Raw genomic sequence first — 20,812 nt, forward strand, 5'->3', positions numbered from 1 at the left:
CTCTCACTTGACTCTTTTTTGTTGTCATCTATATCAATGGAAGTAATTGCCCAAAGGGTAGCGACAGTCCTGTCCTCCGCAAGGGTCAGGTCACCCCTGGAACACTGTGCTTAATTTGCTGGTCTGTCTGTTAAAAGGTTGACCTGGAGGAAGGTAACCAGGATGCTGAAAGTTGTTCATAACGTACGTTTCTTGCACCCCTACCTCTATTTTCTGTCTGGAAAGGGGTTAATATCACTGTCATCAGTGGTCCCCAAACTACGGCCCGCAGGCCGCATGCGGCCCCCTGAGGCCATTTATTTGGCCCCCGCCGAACTTCCGGAAGGGGCACCTCTTTCATTGGTGGTCAGTGAGAGGAGCAAAGTTCCCATTGAAATACTGGTCAGTTTGTTGATTTAAATTTATTTGTTCTCTGTTTGAAATATTGTATTTGTTCCCGTTTTGTTTTTTTTTTTACTTTAAAATAAGATATGTGCAGTGTGCATAAGGATTTGTTCATAGTTTTTTTTTTTATAGTCCGGCCCTCCAACAGTCTGAGGGACAGTGAACTGGCCCCCTGTGTAAAAAGTTTGGGGACCCCTGACTGTCATATTAGACCAGGGATCCAACTGGACTTGATAGCTCCAGAGGGTAGAGTTGGGATCAATGGATGAAAGGAGCAGAAAGGCAGATTTAAACCCAGAATTAGGGAGAATTCCTGCATAAACTCAGCTGTACAAAGCTGGAATGGATTTCCCACCATTAGAACGGACTCTGCGAGGCGAACTCTGTGCAGAGGAGATAATCACTTTATCTTAAAGATGGTGTACAAGTAGACAGGGTCTCAAATACCTTGCTAAAAGTCTGTATTTATAATAAGTAATAAGGGATGCTTTAAAAGTCGTTTAAACTTTTTAAAAAAATTGATATAAAATTGATTTTTTTTTTTTACCATGGCTTTAAAAAGAAAACCTGAATACATCCCAATTTGCATATCATTGTTTTGTATTTGGGAAATGTGACATGCCTGGTGAGATGAAGTTGAAACTACAGCATTTTAAGATCTTGGTACATTGTTTTGCATCACATTAAATTCTTATTTGTTCTAGCCCCAACTTTAGGAGATTTTTAGAAAAGAATATGACTTTGTTAAAAAGAAAAGAAAGTCACATTTTAAATACTGTCTTAAGGGTAGAATTAGTATTTGAATTATCAGTAGTGATGAAAGGATTGTCTTTCAATGATAAAAGGAGACGTCTCCATAGATCTTCAACTGTGTCAGTTCATTTTGAAGGTAGTTGTAAGTGCAAGTATTTTATTATTTTGGTTTGTCGAGTGATTTTATTCTTTATTATTAGACCAGAAAAAAAAAAGTATATTCTGCAAACATATTCATCAGTCATCATTTTTGGAGATAGTTTTCGACACATTGTATGTTTTACTGTGCTAACAAGAGAAAAGACTAGCCATTAAGTTTATGTTTCTTTGTTTTTCAGCAAGGTCACATATCAGGAATAATGCTAGGAGTATGCTAATAAACAATATGTAATGTAGGTCATCTGGGAGTAAGAAATATTTTCTAACTAGTTCTAAAGGGAAATATTGTTTAAAAAAAGGGATAGATGTTATTTACGCAACACATGTTGCTCTATATGTCACCATCAAAAGCATCTTGTAAACAGCTCAGCGCAGTAAATCTTCCTTGGTGATTGTCAGAGTTTTTTCAAGTCCTTGTTAGATTTAGATTCAGCACACTCAGTTCACAATATGCCTAATGTACAAAGCCCATTATATTATTTAGAAAGCTTCCATGAGAAGTATGCCTGCATGTCTGTGTTTTACCAGGAACACCATTCTCTGCCTCAGAAGTAAATACTACTTTAAGTGACAGTAATTAAGAAAATGTTACATGAATGGTGTTTACAGTTTTAATCACTAATGAACTGACACTACATTTTTTGTGCTTAACTTGGATTTTGTTGAGTTCTTTTAATTTAATTGAAGTATACAGTCTGATATTTCCTATTGCTACTGTTAGTAAAACAATTTTCTGAGAGTGTGATGAAATAGTAATTCTATAAGAATGCCTTAAATAAATGGTCATTGATGTGATTTTTACAAATGTCATTTTCTCACATTTGGGAGATTTTAAAAATGGATTATTTCATAATGATTTATTTTGTTTTCTAAGATGGTTTTAATTGAAATAATCAAGTTTCACTTATAAAAGGATTTATGTAACTGTATTCTGGAAAATGTAACCAAAGTACTGAGCCAAATGGGAGACACAATAATAAAGATGTAAAATTATAAAGGCTGCTTTATTTTAGAACCTAGCATTTAGAATCAAGGGAGCTTATTTCTCTTCCCAGCTGTAAGGCACTGTGACATCAGGCAAATCTTTCTTCTTCTTTGGGCCTCAGTTTCTTTATTTATGATATAAGAATTATAATAAATCCTGCTCTAGTCACTTCACAGGACTATTGTGTAAAATGATAAATGGTGTCAGAATGTTCAATATGATATGAAATTATGTGATTTCCTTATAGGAGAAAATAAGAATTTAAATGCTAGTTAGCAATTTCTGAGACTTTATCTAGATTTTAGACTTCAGCTAAAAATTATAATCTCTAAATCTCTTAGCTAGACTCTATGAATCTTAATTTCTTGGCTATTTTACTTAAAGATATCTGGAAGCAACACCTCAGTTACTTTGGTCAGAATGTAATCTTGACCTTCAAAAACATTGTTTCTGAAACTTAACAACCACGTGTTCCGGATTTTTTTTTTCAATACTAACTTCTGTTTTTGAATTTAGAAATCTTTAAAAGCATATGTCCTAATTATGTGCCTCATTTTTTCCCCAACTGTTTGCAACTTAAAGTATAATGTTGAGCTGGAGCCACAAGGTCTTAGTAAGGAATTATGGAACTTTGTCCAAGCAGCCAGTTTAGTTTACAACATACATACTACCAGCATCTCAAAAAAAAAAAATAAAAGGGAAAAAAAACAAACCTGTGAGTAGGATGTGTTTTTTTTTTAACAAAGCAATATAAAGTGCACGTGTCTTAAGTAATTCTGTTTATACTTGTTTTCTCAGAAGAAGACCTATCAGTGCATCAAGTGTCAGATGGTTTTCTACAATGAATGGGATATTCAGGTCCATGTTGCAAATCACATGATTGGTGAGTGACACTCTAGACCTTATTATAGATAGATTTTTCTCCTACTTGTGTACATCAATGCCTATATAATTAAACAGTTAAAGATGAATTAATTGTTCAACCATCAGTGTTTTACCTAAGCATGATTGACTCTTTTATTACTATTATTAGGTCTGATAAGGCATTAGCTCATTTTATTTTCTGCAAGGGCTAGTTTAGACTTCTGCAGAGGATTATATATCTACTGCCAGTTAAAACACAGGTGATTAACAAATTAAACTTCTAATCATTTTTGCATTATTGAAAACTAACAGGAATGGTTAATGAACTGGATGTTAGCTTTCCATAGAGTTTTAGACAGGTTTTAATTTCAGAAGTTATTATGGTAATGGCACTGCTGTGCGTTGCTTAAGCATCTTTGTATCAAAATCTAAAGTGGTGAGTTTTTGTGTTAGGGAAACATAAATAATTTAAATTGCCATAAACTGGTTTTATATGGGTGGTTTCAACAGCCTGGAAATAATCATGATTAGAAAGAATTCAGTAATCATTTTTTATTATCCCACAAAATTTTAAATAGATCTTTGTAAGAGTGATTTGGGTAAAGATCTCTGAAGTCACTCTAGGCCAGTTTTCTGGGATTTATACATTTATCACATGGGCTAGAGCTAAAAGGATAATTTTTTTTTACTTATTCATAATGCCCCATTATTCCTTAATTCCTCTGGGGTTACCACCTCTATGTATTTTAATTTGATAAGCACTTAGCAATAACACTAAGAGTTCTATCAGCCAATTAAACTTTATCAGGCAGATCTTTTTTTACTAGTAAAATGACAATTGCTATTCCTTTATACTATTTTTGTTACTCATTTGTGTTTTTATATTGAGAGTTTTTTTATTTCATACTCATTTCATAATGTTTTGTAACACCATAAATAATTGTGCTATAATATAAAAAGGTCAAACTGACCTCATGCTCTTCTATTAAAAACCTCGAAGACAGGAAAGAAAATTCAACATTTTAGGTTCGGAACTTGTTTTCCAGGTAAACCAGTTTTATTCTAGTCTAACCAGCAGTATTTTAAGAATATTCAGTGGAAGGTTTGCTTCAACTATCATTGCTGATCACTAAAACCAATTATAACCAGTTTTTTTATGGTTCTTGTTTGTTAATAAAGATAAATTTAAAGGCAAGTTGGAAAATTGATTAATAGTTTTTCAAGAGGATTTGCTTTATAGTTTTCAAATGGTGGGACTCTAGGAGGGTTATCCCTATAAAAGACTAACTGCTTAATTGTGCAACATAGAGCGTCCCCATAACAGCTCAAATATTGCTCACTTTATCTTTCTATTTTCCAGATTTAGATACTGGTATTATTAGTGCGTTTCTAAAACATCAAAGAGCATGTTCTTAAAAGTGACAGAATAACATCAACAACTTTATTTATTTATTTATTTATTTTTACATCAACAACTTGAAAGAGTGTTTAAAAAATGGCAACATGTAAGAGAGACTCAGAAAAATGAGTTTTCTTACAGTTCCCTTCTACTTTGGATTTAAAAAAAAAAACATAAACTTTCAAAACTGCCCTTTTTTGGAGGATGGGGAGTATAGGTTAGAAAAAAATGATTTTTTCTTACCAAATGATAAATGTGAATATTTCCCATGTCTTTATTTCTTGAGTACAGTATGTTGGTGGCAGGCATTCATGAATGTGTTCCCAAGCTGCAGTTTTCCATGGGCTTCAGCGAAAATGTTCTTTGCAGCTTATGTAAAAGAGTGAAATTTGTGCTTCGTGTTTCTGATTAGTTGTATCTGATGTAAACTTATTTTTATTTCTGAATTTATTATTTATCCCAGGACCCGGATGAACCGATAGAATATATTTTTGCCACAATATTAATGTCCTTGTGTATATGTAGAACTTGATTTGAATGTTGGGCATGAGAGAACCTTTTGATTTTCCTGTTTTCATAACATTTGTCCATTACATTTATTGGTTTATTCTGGTCATTCTTTTTAAATTGCTTTGTACCCTTTCCTTTGTATTTCTCTTAAATTCCTTATATCATTAGTGCTTTCCAAGGTTCTTACCCTTCCACCTTACGGTGGATTAATATGACATTCGCCTCCTCTTGGGATCTAAGCATTTAACAATTCACCTTCCATCAGAAAAGCAAATTCTACTCCTTTGCACAGAGGATCTAGTTATTTAATATTCATGCTATTTTAATAATGAAATATGTAATTCTCTTGTACTCGAGGCCTAAACAAATGAATAGCATTCATGTAATTATTCTATCTGTTGACAATGCATCCTAAGTTCTTAAACTCTCTTCCTGTTGTTAATATCTAGAGGGAGGGCAGGAGGAATGGAGAGAGAGAGAGAGATATGGAGAGAAAATGTGTAACATGAGGATGTCACAAAGCCTAAGATATCCTTTTTTAAAATCCCAGTGTGATACTTAGTCTTTCAAATGAGGCAGGCAGCATTATTTTGTTGCTAAAATACCTCCATTGAGGGTAGGTATTTTTAGGTTGTGTATCTCTGTATGTTATTTGTCTAATCAAAAAATAATCTCAACTAGACATTTAGCAGGGAAGAGGGATTAGAAGCTATCTGAAATCCTCTTACTCTTTTTGTTAAGAGGTATACAGTGTTTTTTACAGATTTTGTTTTACATTTCAATCAGTTTGAAGGAAGGATTATGTCACTAGATAAAAAACAAAGTCTGCAGATGACCCAATGAGGTGTAACTTTAAATTTCTTCTTTATCCAAGTCATTAGCATTTGCTTCTCTGTTGCACACATGTTTTAATGCAATGTCAATGTCAGGCAACCCCCATGCTTTTTTCTGGATGTGCTGGCTCAGGCTGTTGGCCAGGGGACATTTGTGAAAGGAAAACCATCAATGTTTCTACCAGGTCCATACAGGAGACGCTCTGTTTAAGTGCCGTTCTGCACCTAGGTGTGGACACATGGTCTGAGTTGCAGGAATAATTACTCAATAAAAATGCATTAGGGATTTGATTTATGTCTGTTAAGGAAAAAAAGAAAACCTCCCTCTCCACCACATTTTGACACAGTTTCAGTAAGAAATCAGACCACTGACTATTTAGGGGTTTCTTTTCTTCTTTACACGTGCACAAAAAAAAAGAGCTACAAAACATTTTAACAGCATTCCTGGGGAAAAGGCTTCCCTCTTTCAAAGTCTGCACAGATGAGAAAATGTTTCTTGTCTTTCCTTTGTTCCTTTCACATAGTTTACGTGGGCTTTTGACCTGAGACTACAGAAAGAAGCCATTGTGTATTATGTCCTTTAATTCATTATTCACCCGTTTCTTTCTATATCAGCATAGTAAATATTTATTGTTATTTTCTTCTTTGAAGTTTCTATTATTATTATTATTATTATTTGGTATGGTTTAGCACAGATAGAGATGAAACCAGAGAATTTAAATGTGTTTAACCCAGCAAAGGCATTGCCTCATATAAAATTATGAGGCTCAACAGCAGTGGAGTAAATTTGTGAGTACTCAGAATAAAGGGCTGTTAGGCATGTGATAATATAAAGAGATGACATTGCCAAGAACTATTTATGAGAAGCTTAATTTTTTCACTCTGATAATTCTTGACCAATAATTACCAGCCTCTAATTATCTATTTTAGTTAGAAAGAAATTTCGATCACTACAGAGGTTGGCATTGCAACTAGCATATAAATCCCCAAAGAGATGAATGTGTTCCAAACAGCCACAAACAACTGTCTCATGAAACATAGTGAGCAAATTGCAAGCGGCTGGTGGTAGACAACCAGCAGTACACTCCCCATCGAAGGCCAGTCAGCTTGACAAAGAAATGATCAAAGGGGAGAAATGCCATTATCCTTGGAACTGATTGCTGCAGCCATGGACATTGGAGGACAAGTGATCAGGGTGTAGCTGTGGCCATTTCTAGCCTTCCCTTTCAAAGTTCTTGGATGAAAAATATAAAGGAAACGGCTACAGACCATTTACTTAAGAATTATTTTTTAAAAATTGACTTGGAAATTATTACTTAATATTTTATTTTTTTCACTGTTTTCATCTGATCAGTAAGACTCATATCGTAATGGCAAAATTGTATCTAAGGTGGCAGAGTACCCCTTTTTTTGAAAAGATAGAAAAATCCAGAAATAGTCACTAATAAACATGTCCCAGATGGACCCAGGGTGATGCTTAGAGCATTTGGGGAAAGCAAATACATTTATGTCTTAGAAAAGCAAAACTAGAATTTAGGACTGTAAATGACAGCTGATATGAAAACACTGGTATGAAGATATTGACTGTTTTTATTCAAATCTCTAATACTCAGTGTTTTATAGATAGTTACCATTTTTAAAAGGCCATGGAAAGACTCAAGTTCTCTATAGTGCACATGAAAAGATGTGTATTTTGTGTGTTATGTTACACATGATATATATAACTAATGTCAAGTAGAAAAGAATGCATAAATCAGTTTTGTACAGTGTGGTGCATTTTAGTCTGTTTTTGTGGCAAGTGACATTTATACATTCTGCAATTTGCTTGATGCCTAAGGTCACAAATGGCATTCTTTCCCTTCCATTTCTATAGTGGGTAGTGTGCTATGTGACTAATCTTCATTATAGTTTTGTGACATTCAGTATCACCTCTGAAACATTTCAGCTTCAGTGCTCTTGCTTTAGCATAGACTAAAACCAATATTTCAGGTCTATAGTGGTTTTGGATTTTATATGTCTTAAGGGGAAATAGCCAAAGATATGTATATCTGCATAGGGAGACAGGGGACTGTGTTACTGTGTTGCCCTTTAAACTCTCAGTGTTCGTTGGCTGTTAAAAATATAGAAATGAATTTACAATAATGCATGTATGTGTGGGTGTATGTATGTGGATATACCTGCACTATCCTAAGAAACTCAAAGTCATTAAGTTCTTTGGAGTTTACACTAACTCTAAATGAGAAGACTATTGACTTTTTTTTTTTTTAGGTCATCTTTATTTGATTGCTTACAAAACTCAGGGAATTAAGAAACAAGCATTTGGTGTTAAATATGATGAAACACTGGCTTATTTCATCAAGAGCTGGATTAAAAAAGATGAAATCTGGGCAGTTTAATGGTAACAGAAAGCTACCCTCATGTGGGCAATGCTGGCTTATTTGAAAAGCCCATAAAGGGTTTCTACATGGACCATACAAAAGGGATACTTTCTCTTTAATAGCCATCTGTACAGGAGAGATGAGAAGTGGGCCAGGTCATCTCTCCTCAGCTGTCATGATATTAACGTAGGTAATGGAGCAAGCTCGGCGTTCTGCTGGGTGTTGTTTTTCATAGATGTTCATCGATTTACACAGATAATTCTATTTATTTCTTAGAGTTGGTCCAAGTGAGCCAGGCAGAATAACAAAGACCAAAGCATTTCAAACGACTTTATCTTTGTTTGTAACGTAACTTTTGTCTAAAAACATGGTGTCACACCTACTGTGCAGATGGCTGCATGATTTGTAAACCAGCCAAAACATTTAAACAAATGTGTGATCTGGGGATAGATTAAATAAAGGATAAAATGGAGTGTGGGCCACAAATTCTAATAATCAGATGATTTTTAAGTTGTGCGCAGTGCGGAGCGATGGTCGCAGCGATAGCAGGGAAAGCTTGCCAATGACAGCAAGGTGCCGTATAGATCTCAGGATGGCGCCCGCGGCCCGGTAGGCCTCAGTTTGAGAACCGCACATTTGCTGTACAGCTGGCGGCTCTGTATGGGGACATCAGATAAAACTTATGTAAAATGAAGTGTTATTGCTTAGTATGAAATTGTTCAGAGAGGGAATTTGCAGACAGTAACTGAAAACAGAATTCATGGTACCAATGAAGCAGACTGTAAATATGAAGAGGGTTTAATTATCTGCGCAATTTAACAAAAATCCAAGATGTATACAGAAAGGACATACCGAGACATAAACAGAACACAGACACCCTGATGACCGAGTGCAGAGAGGGGCCACACAAATTCGTCGCCACTCCTCTCTGATCAGCCTTCCTCAAGACAAAGCCAAGTGAAAAGAAAAGACCTTTTCTTTTCTTTTTTTTTTTTTTTTAATCTTTTTGGAATAAGATACAGTTTTCAAGAGCTCACTTAGTTATTTGGATTCTTATCTCTTAAACAACTTTTAAAGAAAATCTTTGAGCCTGTGTCTGAATATCAGTGTTAAGCTGTTAAAGACAAATCAGAGTGTTGGTCCTTGTTTTGTATCTTAGCCTGCATTGAACAGCTTTGATTTACAGGAATCCTGGCAGCGAGTGGAGTTTCTAATTTACAAGCCCTAGCGTGGCCTCGTAGACAGGTCTCGTGATGGGGTGATTTTCTGTGGGACAGAGGGTCTGGCTGAGCCCACAGACAGCCTGAAGATTCAGTTCCTCTTGCATTTGAGAGCATCCTGCCCTGAACCAGATGTGTGGCCTCTGCAGAGTGTGGCGCTGGAATGGGAGGACTGGGTCCAGCCTCTCTTCCTAGGCTCCACGAAGGGACACGAGGGGGAAAGTCTGTGCCACCTGGGTTATTCCACGGGACTCGTGGGGACACAATGGTGGGGCTTCCAGCTCTCACTGTCCTCACCTTTGACGTGCTATAGATTATGCCAGGAGCGTATCCGTTTCTCACTCACCGTTTGATGTGTTTATTATCAAATGTGGATATCTGTTTCTGAAGGAAGTTTGCAAAACATGCCTGCATGGAGGGCACAGAAAGCCACCTGCCATAGCTCACAATGCAGACCCTGCGTGCACATCCCCGCGTCCCCACGCACGTGCGGATCTGTTCTTTTCCAGGGTCCGTTCAGTCGCCTGCACAGGCAAGTCCCCTCATGACCCGTTGCCATCGGTCATTTCCTAGATGCAGGGTCGTGGAGAGCGGAAAACAAAGGCACAGGAGCCAATCTGGAGAGGGGGTGTCGAAATTCAGCTGCTCATATTGTTGCATTTCGTGAGCGGATGGGGTTTCCTAGGTCACCTTTAGAATTATGCCTATGACAGCAGTAGCTACCTGCCAAGACCGCAAGGTGTCTCGCAGCTCTCAGGATGGCGCCCGCGGCCCGGTAGGCCTCAGTCGGAGGGGCGCACATTTGCTGTACAGCTGGCGGCTCTGTATGGGGCGGCCGTGTGGGCTGCTCGGGAGCTGGAAAGGAGACAAGCATGAAATTTCTTCTAACCCCAACTCTGCTTTTCTGTACTGTTGGCTGCTTCTCAGTTCCTTGACAAAAAAACCAATCAGGCACCCTTTAATCCGCCTGTGATTACCACTGGTATAAAAAGAGAAGCATAATGAGGAAAAATGCCTCGTTTTGTTGCCTTCAAAAGCCAACAAATTGGAGTTAACTTGACAGGAAGTGGCTTAATAATTAGATTATTTATTTATTCCTGACACATATCCCCTTGTTACTAGTCTCAGGAGACCCTGTAGATGGTACGATTTTCAAGCTGCCATTACTTCGCTGTCTTCTATGAACAAAGAAGCTACTGTCTATCAGTCAATTAAATGCACTCTTTAAGCAGAGGCTGCGAAGTCCTCAATGGAGGGAGCCCTGGGACACTGTGGCTGATGATTCCTTTCTCTGTACTGTACATCACACTCTCAACTACGGTCCCCACAGAGACAGAATAAAATCATGCATTAAAATATCACTTGTTGATTTGTTTGCTAATGAAGAGCCATTGAAATGTTTGTGTATTTCTATGGCAAAATTGTTGATAAAAAGGCCTACTTGCCTGCATATCTTAGTTCATCTGCCCTGAGTGCTTATTTAAGATTTATTAACATTAAAGTCAACAAACAACGGAATAAAAAAAAACAAACCAGCTCTGAGATAACAGGAGTTTTCTTACTATTTTCATCAGATCCAGTGAATAAAGGCAGGAAAGAGGAAGAAAGGGTGTCAGATCTCTGGCCTACATTATATTTAATCCAAATAACTTGTTTTCTCTGACATAAAAGTGTTAAGTATTTTTCAGAGTATCAGGGAGCTACACCTTTTAGTATTGAAAGATATTAGAATTCCTTGGTGAGAATAATAGAATCCTTGGTGAGAATAGTATACGGTACTTAGAAATTTCTTTTTCTTTAAAGAGAACGGCATTTTGTAGCAATTTCTCTAACTCAGTGACTAGGCATAAAAGTTTTCCTCAGGAATTAAGTGGGGGCTTTTACAACCAAACTAATAAAACATCTGTGGTATAGTGACACAGTCTCCAGGCCACATGGGTTGCACAGACATGTGACTTTCCTTGTCTATATGTTCCTTTTCCTTTTTCTTTTTCTTTAGCATAATTTTATTTCTAAGTGTGGGTGACTTTTTAGCCAAGGTTATCATCCCTTAATACAGTGTGTCCGTAAAGTCATGGTGCACTTTTGACCGGTCACAGGAAAGCAACAAAAGACGATAGAAATGTATAATCTACACCAAATAAAAGGAAAACCCTCCCAGTTTCTGTAGGATGATGTGGCAGTGGGTGCACATGCATAGATGATGACATAACACTGTGTATACAGTGGAGCAGCCCACAGCCATGCCAGTCGAGATGTGGACGGTACAGAGGAAAGTTCAGTGGCTTGCTAAATTCGAATCCGTGACCAAAGTGCAACGTAAATATCGGCGCATTTATAATGAAGTGCCACCACATAGGAATAACATTACTCGGTGGGATAAGCAGTTGAAGGAAACTGGCAGTTTGGTGGATAAACCCCGTTCTGGTAGGCCATCAGTCAGTGACGAGTCTGTAGAAGCTATACGGGATAGCTACCTAAGGAGCCCTAAAAAATCTGTGCGTGAGCCCACATCGAACTGCACTGAATAGGTATGAAACTGGGAGAGTTTTCCTTTTATTTGGTGCAGATTTCACATTTCTATCATCTTTTGTTGCTTTCCTGTGACCAGTCAAAAGTGCACCATGACTTTACGGACACACTGTATAATCATCAGTTTCTTACTACTTATTGTTTTCTATGTACAAAGCATGTTGTTGCTGGACTTCTCTGACTCCCATTAAGTGATTTTACACCTTAAATGTATATCTGTTATTAGATTGGAGGTCTAGAAGTCTAGGCTGAAAATCTCCCATAATATTATGACGGTGCTCCGATGAAATATCTTCCTATGGCTCCTCCATTTAAAGGGCTAAATTTGGAATTTTAACCAAGGCTACTGAATATTGAAACGTGCCCCCTGTTCTCCCCATCAGACTTTGTAAAACAGTAATCAAGGCTTTAACTATATTTTCATGATTACCTGACAACAGGCTATAAAGAATTAATTTAAGCCCTCATCAGATGGCCATATTCCTTATTTCTACCTTGTTATTCCAAGTCATTTTGTTAGAAAAAGCTTAGATACTCGGAGGTGTTCTATAATAGAAAATGAATTTGAAACACTTTCATTAATTGGTGATTAATATATTTCAGGATTAGTTTAAGCAGGGCCCTACCTCCTGCCCAGTCAAGTATGTTCTGGTTAATATCCAATTATCTGCACCTTCGTAGTTATTATGTCTTAATATTTCGGATATGATAACCAGAAACTTGAGAGTAATGCTAATGAGGAGCACAGAGCAAGAATTAACCAATGACATACTCAATGATCCTTGGTGAAGAAGGAATCTCTTTTTTTCCCCTGAACACATTGCTTCAGTGTCTTTCCAGGCACCGGCTGAAAAGTAAGACCTTCAGCCGCAGCAGGGGAGAAGCAGAAAATTAATCACTTCCTCTTTTAAATAATCGTAACCAGAATGTTTAGTGTTCAAGTTCACCTCAAAACATGAACTTCACTTTATGGAGAATAAAATGGGAAACCAAGAGCTAGCTGATCCGGATTTTCCAAACAGGAAACATCCTTTCCTTTTTCTTTTAACAAAGCCACAAGTTGTTACTTCTTCATCGAAGGATGTTTTAACTCAGAGACTTTGAAATGCCTTTTAATATTTCACAAAAGAAATGCTTTTTTTTTTCTGATACCTTTCATTCTCTTTCCTCCAAATTTATCACCATGCTGTATACATGTCACCTCTCTATTTAATTTTCTTTTTCTACAGGTAATTTCAGTTCTGAGCAGTCTGCCTGGGCTCCCCTCGCAGTGGCTGCCGGGGTGGCACGTGCTGCCTCTTACCGGCTGTGCACTCTGTACATTTCCCTTTGATATGCTGTATTGTAATGAAGCAGCATCAGTAAATTGCAGTGAGGTGTGATTGTTGCACGGGGATGACTACTACACCTTGGGGTCCATTTGCACCAGATTATTCTTTTTATTGTTATTATTACTTCCCATCTTCTTTACTCTCTTGCTGCTGAACTTGCTGTTGGCCACTTGCAACGCAGAGGGGATCTTGAGGAACATTGCAGGGCATCATTTTTTTTTTCTTCTTCTCTTAGGCGCACACCAATCACCATTCATTTCCAAACCTAGATATACTGGTGATTCTCTGGGTCTTTCTTGATGCTACTTTTTACTCTGTGACTTCATTCTTTATGCTCTTCTTCTTCATCTTCTTAAAAAAAATGATTAAGAATAAAAGTGGACTAATTTCTTTTTGAACATTTCATGTAGATGTTATCAAGCTTTAGTCAGGGTGATTGATTGATTTTTGTCCCTTTCCCCAAAAAGGTCTAGTAATTTACAGAAGGGACTTCAATGGGATTACTGTTTAAGGAAAAGATTTGTATTTTCAGTATCTTTTGGGGTTTCATTAAGTCGTTATGAATATTGTATATATTAGTGATTTCTCTTTATAAAGTAGCCTAATTCCTGCCCTCAAGCAACTGCCTTCACCCAATAGCTATTAAAAAGTAGTGTGGATTCAAGGCAGAGATCTTGTGTTCTTATTGAGCAGAGTTGTGAACCAGGTTTAACTGGGTAATTGTATGTGAATTTTTTGGTCACTATTAATTTCTTTGTATTATAATTTTAGTACCTGTGTCTATTTGCTTTTCCAACTGGTTAGTGCAGCTCTTGTTCTGTTTCTTTTTCTAAGCCTGGGCTACTATGCAGCATTCAAACTAAAAATCTAGAATTAGAGCTGACGCACCTTCAAATGAACTATCAAGTCTTTTAAAACTACTTGGCCAGTGACGCCAGTCCCGTGCTACTCGACCGTCCACACTTCCGATTGTGGGCCAAAGAACATTGATTTTTAGCTGTCATTTCTAGTGCACATACTGTAGAATTGAAATTTAAACCTTAATCCACTCAGTAATGCAATTAATTTTTAATGTGCAGTAATACTAATTGAAATAGCCTGAATTTAGTAAGTCACCACAAGACATTTTCAAAAGCAAGAGTCTCCACTGAGAACTGAGAGGACAGATAATCATTGTTACAGTGTTTACAGGATACACACTCACTCTGCAGACCTCCAGTGGAAAGGGAGTTTTCTTTAAATTAGGCCATCGTATATCTTCTTTTTTTTTTTTTTTTTCATTTTTCTGAAGCTGGAAACAGGGAGAGACAGTCAGACAGACTCCCGCATGCGCCCGACCAGGATCCACCTGGCACGCCCACCAGGGGCGATGCTCTGCCCACCAGGGGGCGATGCTCTGCCCATCCTGGGCGTCGCCATGTTGCGATCAGAGCCACTCTAGCGCCTGAGGCAGAGGCCACAGAGCCATCCCCAGTGCCCGGGCCATCTTTGCTCCAATGGAGCCTTGGCTTCGGGAGGAGAAGAGAGAGACAGAGAGGAAAGCACAGCAGAGGGGTGGAGAAGCAAATGGGCGCTTCTCCTGTGTGCCCTGGCCGGGAATCGAACCCGGGTCCTCTGCACGCTAGGCCGACGCTCTACTGCTGAGCCAACCGGCCAGGGCTAGTATATCTTCTTTGAGAACAGAAATATTTTTTCAGAGAAAATTCCTACTTTTTTACCCACTGGAATAGGCTAAAAGAAAAATCTCAATTAACTTAAAAAAGAATTTAGTTAAAACTATCTTAACATAGTATATGCAAAAAGTATATTAACCTATTGTTTTAAAAAAGCAATTATGAGTAGTTGCAAATGAGATCACTTGCCAATCATGTCATGGTCAAAAACAGCGGTCTTAATGGCTACTTTCATTATATGGTATGTATGTGAGATACTGTTTCCAGATTTGAGGAATATGTGTAGTTTATCAGCTGTCTCTAAATCTGTCCCCCGTTTTGGTATGTGTCTATTTCTATGAACCCAAAATACCACCCTACCTTTTGTTTTACTGGAAACTGTGTGCCTTCAGTTTTTGCATATTATTTCAAAGTGGCCTTTTAAATGTTTTGTGAGGGGATATTTTGCAAGCCAGAGTAAAGCAAATTTTGCACAGTAAAACCAAATAGGTTTCCAATCATTTCTACACTAAAAAGGTTTTCTAACCACATTTATTTGCTAGTAAATGAGGACTTTTTTAAAATGCATCAGTTCTACTGATGAATGGGCTCGCAGAGTGTTCAAAACGAGCACCAGCATTAAGTTGAAAAAAGAAGGCAAGCACTGTACATCATGCTCTCATGGCTCTCGCATTATAGTATTTAATAAGCCGATAGTGCTGTTAAATATTTAGTAAAGGTTCCCTCATAACCCTGCCATCTAGTCAAATGGGATTTGAAGACATTTTTGCAGCACATAAGTAAAAATGATGGTGGAGCACTTGAAGCAGTTGTAGCGTGGCGTGTTTTCTAAATGAAGTGTGGGGTAACGTGGTATAAATGAATGCAGTGTATTCACACCTGCAGAACACCTAAATCAGTACACACCCTGGATTCAGGATCCACACTGGCTTTTCTTTTGCCACTGTGAAGTCAAAGTGCTGTTGGGATTATTTACATAGAGTACTAAAATGACATTTTAGCATGTTTTTAAAGAGTAAGATCTTACGTTGTCATTATTTTAAGCCGTCCTAGCATTAGTTGGGTTTTATAATAGACATTTTCTTTTTGTCATTGAATAGAGGGAAAGGAAAAAAAATGAGGCTGGGGAAAATCAATTTATAGTCCATTTAGAGCATATTGTTAAAGCAATTTGTGATATAGTAAGTTTTTTTAGCATCTATTTTGGGTATGCGATGACAAATACCAAATAATAAATATTGTTGTGCACACTGATGTGTTGCATAATAGATCGTCTTTATCAATTTTTTTGTAATAGTTGATAGTTATCCAGATAACAATCGTTCTTTTAATCTGAAATGAAAATTAGTTTTTGAGATCCTTGTGTGAAAATATTGCCATCATAAGTAGATACGATGCTGACATCATTGCTGTCGTCATGTTGGTGCATTTAAACTTTTCAGTGCTGAAGAGTATTATTTACCCTTTTTGAAGGTGTTTTGAAGGTGTAAAGATAAAGGCTGGTAGCTTGTTTGGATTTGTATATAATGTGTTTGGTTCTTCCAGGAGCCTATTTGCTCAATTCTAATTTTCATCCTGTTTTATATGCAGCCAGTGACCACAGTATCCATCCCAAGAACACAGAAACACGTCTCATCTGTAAAACACAGCTTACTGATCTTATTTGCTATTTGTATTCTTAGAAGAAGAAACATAGGATTCATACGATGGGGGGAGGATACATTTTGTTATAAACTTATGTGCAGCACAAAGGTACTCTTACCAATAATTTTGTAATGAAGAATGGATAAAGGGGTACACGGAGCAGAAGAGAAGAGGAGTGGGACAGGGGCACATGTAGGTGTGTTAATATGCAATGCTTGATGTATGGTGACCTCAGGTTACAAGAGCAGAAAATCCCATTTTCCAGCTTGTTTCAAATGTAGTAAAAATGCTGCTTCAGTTGCTTTATGCTACTCACATTGGGAAAGGTGCTTATACTGTGATAATTATCATCAAGGAATATTAATGCGTTCAGCATTTGTAACCCAAAAACTCATTATAGCTTAAGCTGTGCATCATCTGTGAAGAGAGAACTTTGCCAGAATTTGCTCTTCACAGGGGTTGCCTCCTGCTTGCTGCAGAGTGGACAGAGTACTGCAAGAGGTCACTTAGGCTATTTTTGAAAGCTGAAGTTTTGCAATTTTTGAATCACTACCTTCTGTCTAAAGAGCTTATTGTTCTTGACTGAAAATGTCTTCCTTCTAATGGAATGCATGGTGAAGTGCAAATAAGCATACTAATAATAAATTAGAAGTAACTGTGTCTTTTCATGTCGAGTCCAAGAGGGTCGGCACATACATTCCACACCAAGATAATTGAAGTGTTGGCGTCTTTCCTTCTGTCATTGAGCAAAGGGATTCATTTACACCAGTTCTCTTAATGCAGGTGCCCTTGGGCTTCAGATAGAAATGCCCCCACTGGAGCCCCACTGCACAGCCCTCTGGCTGGAAATTGTGTAAATAAGACTGCAGGGTCAGCCTTCCTTTTTCGGCAGCAGTGTCCTTAATTAGTCTGTGACAGTCTTTCACATGATCCCGCCCTGTTCCTGGGATCAGACCTCGTACATCTAAGACAGCTATCTGAGGCATAGATAGTTTTGTCTGTTTTTTTTTTTTTTTTTTTAAATCATCCTCTGGGAAAATATTGACTTGATAAGAAATAGAATTTCTGGGTGTGACCAGAATCTTATGATTTCATCCGATTAAAATGTCTGGTTAGGCAGCTCCATTGTAAATTGTAAGTGGTGAGAGTTTCATAAGAATATTGTGCCTTCACTTGAGGGCAGCTTGTTGAAAAGGAGCTGTGAGCCTGTGATATTTTTATGTGATTAAATTCCATTATTTTTCTCCCACTGATGCATGGCTTGTCTTTTCCCGTAAGTAACGCGGCTCCGTGCTGCACAGAACCGTTTGCGTTAGGCCGTGCCGAGAGCTAATGCCCAGTTCTATCAGGCTGCCTGGCTTTGCAGGACAGCTGTGTTTCTGAGGTCAAATTGTGAACCTGGCCTTGCTCCTGGGAGGACTAGAAAAATATGTTTCATAACTTCCCATAGACCCATGCGAAGAGGAAAGAAGGAAAACCATGAAGCCCATAGGCTCAGTTTAGATGAGCTGCGAGGCTGGAATCCATCAAGCAGGAAAGCTTTCTGTTGTTTAGGAAGCTTCCTTACTGGGAGGGGTTGGGTGCCCGGGAGGTCAGAGCTGAGGGCATTGAGGGGCAGGGTAATCATTCATATAGCCCAGCAGGCACAGACACAAGTTGATAATCTGGAGTAAACTTGCTGCAATAGCAATTTACCTGTTAAAATTACTTACACGAAGGAGTATTGGTAGAACGAGGACCTCAAATTCATTGTTGATATTGTGGCCTTGTTCCACTGGAAGCAATGAGTTTTCCTGTTTGTTTTTGTTTGGTCTGTGCTCTGAACGGGGCCGAATCTTTATTTAATGCATTGGAACACTAATGCCACAAAACAATGGAGTATCCTGAACGGGGGACATAGTCTCAGTAATTCTGGGCTGGAATGCCGACAGTGGAGAGAGACAGTGGTGGTGGGTCTTCTGTGAGGAGGTAAACTTAATAATCTTTATGAATTTTGAGTAACTCATAACTCCACTTCCTCGCCAAAAGAAGCATTATGAAAAGATTGCCTCTAAATCCTTCAGACATTCTCTGAACTCATGATAGATGCCGTCCTCTTTACCTTGAGGCAGTGGAAATGATGCGTTTTTTTTCTTTTTGCAAGAAATAAAAGTGTATACTTTAGAAAGAGCAAATTGCATTTTAATGTTCAAGTTCACTATTTGCACTTGATGTGGTGAGATCCCAATATGTGAAGTAATGCCTCTGACATATTTTCTGCATCATAGGATTGCTGCATTGTTATGCGGAAGTCACCATCGCAAGGGATGAGTGTTGAAAACCTGGAAATGTATCAAGTGCATGCTATGTCCAGGCTGTTTTGATAAATGACTTCTTTAATTATTGAGAAAGTTTAATTTTTCTTAATAATGATACATTTATTAAAATTCTGTATCTTTAAAGAAAATGTAATCTTTCAAGTCTTATGGGTTTGTATAGAGGCAAAAAAAACAAAGCAAAACAAAACAAAAAACAAGAAAAAACCTATTTCTAAGTGAAAAGGTCATTTTAACTTTCTTTAAAAGTCTGTTTTACCTAGTCTGGATCTTGAACTATCAATGTTATGTTATAAACTACAATTTTAAGTACGTCCATTTTTAAAGGTCTTAAATTGTATGTCTGATTTCTGAAGTCTAATTCAACTTTTTGTCAGTGACAATGGTTTCCCAATTCTTAATGGCCTTTCTTTAAAAGATGTTTTTGTGGTTGTTTGTATATTTAAGTTTCTGTGTGTGTATGTGTGTGTATACACACGCACACGCCTTTGTGTAGATACATACTGGATGCCAACCTCTCACAAAGACTGACGGGTGTACCGCTCCGTTTCATGTTTAGCATGTTTCCAGCAGCTTAGAGAGATGGTATAAAAGTGAGATGAAAACCATGGAGCTTATATTGGATTCTGATGCTTCTAAGAGAGATATTTGAAAAGAATGGTTTTTGGCTTGGCTCCCTTTTTAGATGTAATTGCTGCTTCATTAGGACTTGGAAGAGTTTCCTCTAGTTAAATTTAATCAAATGGCTCAGAATAACAAACTTGTACACTCAAAATTCCAGGACAGTTCTGTACATGAAACATGATTTTTCTAAATTTAACACACACACACACCAGTACCACCACCCACCAAGTGGATTGTAAATTGCTGTGTGCTACTATCTCAAACCTAATTTCTACTCTCTATTGCTAGTGAATTGATAATTGATCATTTAAAAAAGTATAAGTCATGATAAATTCATTTCAAAAAGTCTGGAGTTTATTTTTGGTAAGAACCAAAATTTGAGCAAACATGTAGAGTGCACTAAATATTACACTTGAATAGATATTAATTGTTTATTATTTGGGATGTGATATGAGAGTGTTAGCTTTATTGCCATTATACAGATGAGAAAACTGAGGCTTGAGCAACTGGCCCCAACATACACTGCTACTATGCAAAGTAGAGAGAGAAAAACTCATACATGTTTTGATGCCCTCTACCTCAGGTTCAGCAGTGCCATAGTAGCGTCTTCTCAAGGGCATAGTGTGCTCAATTTGGGAGCCTCTACCAAGATGTGCTTGTGATTCCTTTGCTATCACTGCATCAATGCCTGATGTTGATTGAATTTTCTAGACAGCAAAATGTATCCTTGGTTTGGACAAAATGTTCTATTTTCATTAGAAGCACTAAGTAAGGATTTAGCCTGGTTGTTTTTACTATGTCCTTAAATCAAACTACTTTGAAAGAACTAAGTATATTTCTGCTGCAGAATTTTTAGAAGTCGTCAATGAAATGACAAAAATGGGTAAGTTCAGTGTAAATAAGCACAATGTAAGACATGTTTTGTGTAACTCATAACAGATGGATGCTCATAGTTCTGCAAAATAGCAAGTGGTTTATGTTCATATCTCTTTGAAAGGTGAATCAATAAATTTAAATAATGGCTTTGCTCTGAATGGTGTATGGAATCCAGAATCACACACCTTACAGTGTGTGAATACGTATGTGCCTCTGATATGTCCTAATATGACTATTCTTGTTGTATAATTCTTGAAGAAATGGGAAGTAGAAAACCCCAACATTTCTAGAAGCTTCTTTCTGTGGGTGTCTACACCTGAATCCACTATAGA

General features: G+C 37.5%; 1 protein-coding gene across 6 annotated transcripts in view; it reads left to right on the forward strand.

Moving 5' to 3' along the window:
• Window positions 1-20,812, forward strand: part of ZNF521 (zinc finger protein 521) — a 317,050-nt gene that overhangs the window by 177,164 nt on the left and 119,074 nt on the right. For 4 of the 6 annotated variants that reach the window (XM_066352804.1, XM_066352798.1, XM_066352802.1 and 1 more), the window contains one exon: window positions 3,080-3,164. In XM_066352804.1, the coding sequence (XP_066208901.1) occupies window positions 3,080-3,164 (85 nt within the window). The remainder of the gene's footprint in view (window positions 1-3,079; window positions 3,165-20,812) is intronic. The other 2 variants (XM_066352801.1, XM_066352803.1) reach the window with 1 other exon arrangement.

Source organism: Saccopteryx leptura, chromosome 11 (assembly GCF_036850995.1).
Source record: "Saccopteryx leptura isolate mSacLep1 chromosome 11, mSacLep1_pri_phased_curated, whole genome shotgun sequence".
Taxonomy (NCBI): domain Eukaryota; kingdom Metazoa; phylum Chordata; class Mammalia; order Chiroptera; family Emballonuridae; genus Saccopteryx; species Saccopteryx leptura.